This window comes from Fukomys damarensis, unplaced genomic scaffold, assembly GCF_012274545.1.
Source record: "Fukomys damarensis isolate Sample0158 unplaced genomic scaffold, DMR_v1.0_HiC HiC_scaffold_23, whole genome shotgun sequence".
Taxonomy (NCBI): domain Eukaryota; kingdom Metazoa; phylum Chordata; class Mammalia; order Rodentia; family Bathyergidae; genus Fukomys; species Fukomys damarensis.
In genome coordinates, this window is record NW_022900935.1 from 1,191,848 (window position 1) to 1,195,411 (window position 3,564).

At 48.9% G+C, this 3,564-nt stretch overlaps 1 protein-coding gene across 1 annotated transcript in view; it reads left to right on the top strand.

Moving 5' to 3' along the window:
• Positions 1-61: 61 nt before the first annotated feature.
• The window catches only part of LOC104852833 (dnaJ homolog subfamily C member 16-like), a 23,088-nt gene continuing 19,585 nt past the window's right edge, over positions 62-3,564 (top strand). The window contains exons 1-2 of the mRNA XM_033767954.1: positions 62-118; positions 3,339-3,463. Of these exons, the coding sequence (XP_033623845.1) occupies positions 62-118; positions 3,339-3,463 (182 nt within the window). The remainder of the gene's footprint in view (positions 119-3,338; positions 3,464-3,564) is intronic.

Genomic DNA, 3,564 nt, shown 5'->3' on the forward strand with positions numbered 1-3,564 from the left:
GAATGACCGCCGCGGCCCTCTCCGCTCGCCCCGCCCCCGGGCCCGCCCCGGCGTCGCTTCAATGCCGGGCCCCTATCTGTTCGTCCTCGCTCCGTCGCGTCCGTGCCGCTTACCGATGGTGACGCTTTTCTTCGACCTGTGGAGGGACCCCTGGCAGAACTCACGAGTTTATACAAACTAAGTGCAGTACTGGCTAGAGGAAAAGCCACCCCCAGAGCCATGATCTGTGCGCCTCCTTCAGCCCCCTCACGATACGGCTTCACTTTCGCGCCCTCCCTACAGACACTAAAAAATTTTAAGTCCTCCTGCCCTCCCCGAGCTCAGATCTTGCCGCCTGCTGTTTCTCACTCGCGTGTCTCACGGAACCAAGCCTGCTTTTCAGTCTCTCATCCTCCTTTCCTTCCCACCCTCACACCTCCCGCTAAGTAAAAGCGCAGAAATGTAGTCCTCTGACGCGCATGGTTTTGTTTCACTCATTTCCACATTTCAGAATAATTGCTCCTATTGAGCGTTTGCTGAGTTATCGTAGGAGTGGCTTACACGCCTTCAAAGTCATCCCTCGAGCCGGGCGTGGTGGCGCACGCCTGTCATCCCAGCACTCATGAGGTTGAGGCAGGAGGATCGCTGTTAGTTCCACACCAGCCTGGGCTACACAGTGAGTTCCAGTCTCCACTACATAGTAAGACGCTGTCTCAAAAAAAAAAAAAAAGTCACCCCTGACCCTGTCCTTCCAGGGAAGTCGTCCTTTCCAGTGTGTTACGGAAGTGTTCGTGTGGGTTCCGGGAAGTGAGGTCAAGGTCACACAGGAGGAGGACAGGCAAGGTGCGAACCTGAACCTGAATACACACTCTTCATCTCAGAATATGTCAAAAGACTAAGAACAAAATTATCTCCTTTCACATCATGGCTCTAGAATTAGAAATTTTAGTCCATAAAATAGAATGAGCTTTTTTATGAGCTGAACACAGGAAGTCCATCTTATGGATAGGAAAGGGCTGAGGAAAGTAGAAACAGGAAACAAGCTGGTTGGTTGTCTCAAAGTCACTTTCCTTGTAAAAGTTCGAGGCAACTTGCTCACCGTGTTGGCTAAAACTGGCCTGTTTTGAAAATTTGATTATTTGCTCTCAGAAGTTCACATGAACAGCCTATTTCAGGATGGTGACAGAAATGTTAGCCTGAATGACTCCATTTTGGTCTTCTGGGTCCTAGTATATAAATTAATATACAGCCTGAGAAGAATTGGATCCTCACAGAAGTCAGCATAAAAAAGTAAAGACATCAGGACTGTGGCTGGAGGCAAATCTGAACAGAATCAGGCCTCGGGATGGCCCTGCAATAGCAAATCCTGCAGCCTCCCTAGAGATAAACAGAAACAAGATTATACTGTAATTAGCATTACCTGGTCCAGGAGGCCCAGATAGGTATCACACTCTTAGGTGGCTAACCAGAACAACAGGATCCATACTCCTCTCCCTCCCTAAAATACTTTGCTCTTCCCAGATACCTTTGCTATGTGACTCATTTCCCTATTGGATCAATATTAGTTAAATGGCTATCTTAGAATCCTGTAGGCTGATTGTAGTCTGACTCATACCACGTTGCAACACAAAATTACCCCTGACAAAGGGCCTCGGTGGTGCTATCTTTTGGGACCTCTGCTGTCTCTCAATAATCTTTTTTTATCAATTTTTTTCAGATTTTTTTTTAATGGTACCAGGGATCGAACTCAGGCCCTTGCACTTGCGAGGCAGGCAGTGGAACCACTGAGCCAAATCCCCGCCCATATTTTTCTTTTTCTTTTTTTTCTTGGTACTGGTGATCGAACTTAAACCCTTGTGTTTGCGAGGCAGGCAGCGTCTCTCAACCTTAATAAATCTTTTCTACTCTTTTTTTTTTTTTGGTTTTTTGAGACAGGGTCTCACTATGTAGTTGAGATTGACCTGGAACTCACTGTGTAGCTCAGGCTGGTCTCGAACTCACAGCGATCCTCCTGCCTCAGCCTCCTGAGTGCTGGGATTACAGGCATGCACCACTCGGCTTCTATTCTTGATCTTAACCTCCTTTGTCCCTTGGAATTCATTCTTCAATATTTGGGGGCCACAGGCTTGATACATTTGACATCTAGTAGGTTGGAATTTTTATTTTTCCTATATCCCTAGTACAGGAGTTCAATCCAAAATAAATGACTTCCTCTGGCTTTGGTTTAACAAGTGTAATCATTGAGCAGGAAAACCTTAGCATCAGGGCTGGGATGTAGCTCAGTACTAGAGCACTTGCCCTCAGTTCCACCCAGACACTTTATCTCCATTATTTCATTTATTACACATTTTCTGGAAGCCTCTACTTGTGAAGATCAAAGCAGACACGGGGAATATAGAGATAAACAACAGAAGTTGAAGCCCTTGCCCTTTCCAGATGTGGTGGCGCACCCCTGTAATCCCAGCACTCAGGAGGCTGAGGCAGGAGGATCACTGCAAGTTCGAGGCCAGCCTGAGCTATATAGTGAGTTCAAGGCCAGCACAAGCTACAAAGCAAGATCCTGTCTAAAAAACAAATAAACTAAAATTTAAAAAACCCTGCCTTCAGGAGCTCACATTCCAGTGGGAAGAGACAAGTGATAATATAAATTTTAAAAAGTATGTTAGTAATAAACACAAAAGAGGGAGGAAAAAAACTAAAACCACGGCAGGGAGAAATGAAATTGCTTTCCTTATATCCTCAAGGGATCTATCTCACCGGCTCAAAGAAAGTTTATTTCATCCACCTGTGCCTCCCTTCCCTCTTCCCCGCGCCCCCCCCCCTTCCCTTTCCTGTGCCTAAGTCCCGGCCTGGCACATTCCGGGATGAAACTTTTACTGAGAAACGAGATTAGACACCCTAGATTTTAGGCCTTAGTCACGTTCCTGTTCCTCTCTGGGCCTCAGCATATGGAGGAAATGGGCTGGAAAAGATCCCTAAGGTCCCTTCCAACTCTGACGCTCTAGGATTCTATGAATAGGGTTAAAGAGCACAGGGACCAGCGATTGCTTCCCCACCCTAGCAACCGTTGCTACCACAGGGCCACCTCCCGGTAGGAGTGGAAACCCCTCCCTAGATCAGGAGGTCTTCCTGGCATCCCGTGATGCATAGCGACATTGCCTCGCTAGGAGGCACGTTTTGGCCTCTTTGGTCACGATCATCTCTTTTGGAACCAGCCGAAGAGCGCGCCTTGTTTCTATAGCAACCGCGCCCGGTCAACACGCTGACGGCAAGTGCCAAGGGTCAAGACAGATTCGCAAAGTAGAAGCCCAAGTATGCCTTCGTTGCCAGGCCCTTTAAATATCACATGACTAGCCTAGGCTCGGTCCCCGCCTCTTTCCCCCTCCCAAGTCCGGGCTAAAGCTGGTGCGAACGGGAAGCTCCCGGCCCGGCGGACTAACTGGAGCACCGACGCTGCAGCCGGTTGGGCCAGTGCCCTTTCCCGGTAATTCTTTCCCGGCGTGAAGCGCGGAGCCGCGGACGCGGCGGGCCCGGGAAAGCTCAGGGGTCTCCCGTCGGCTCCTTCCCGTGCCCAGTCCCCGCTGG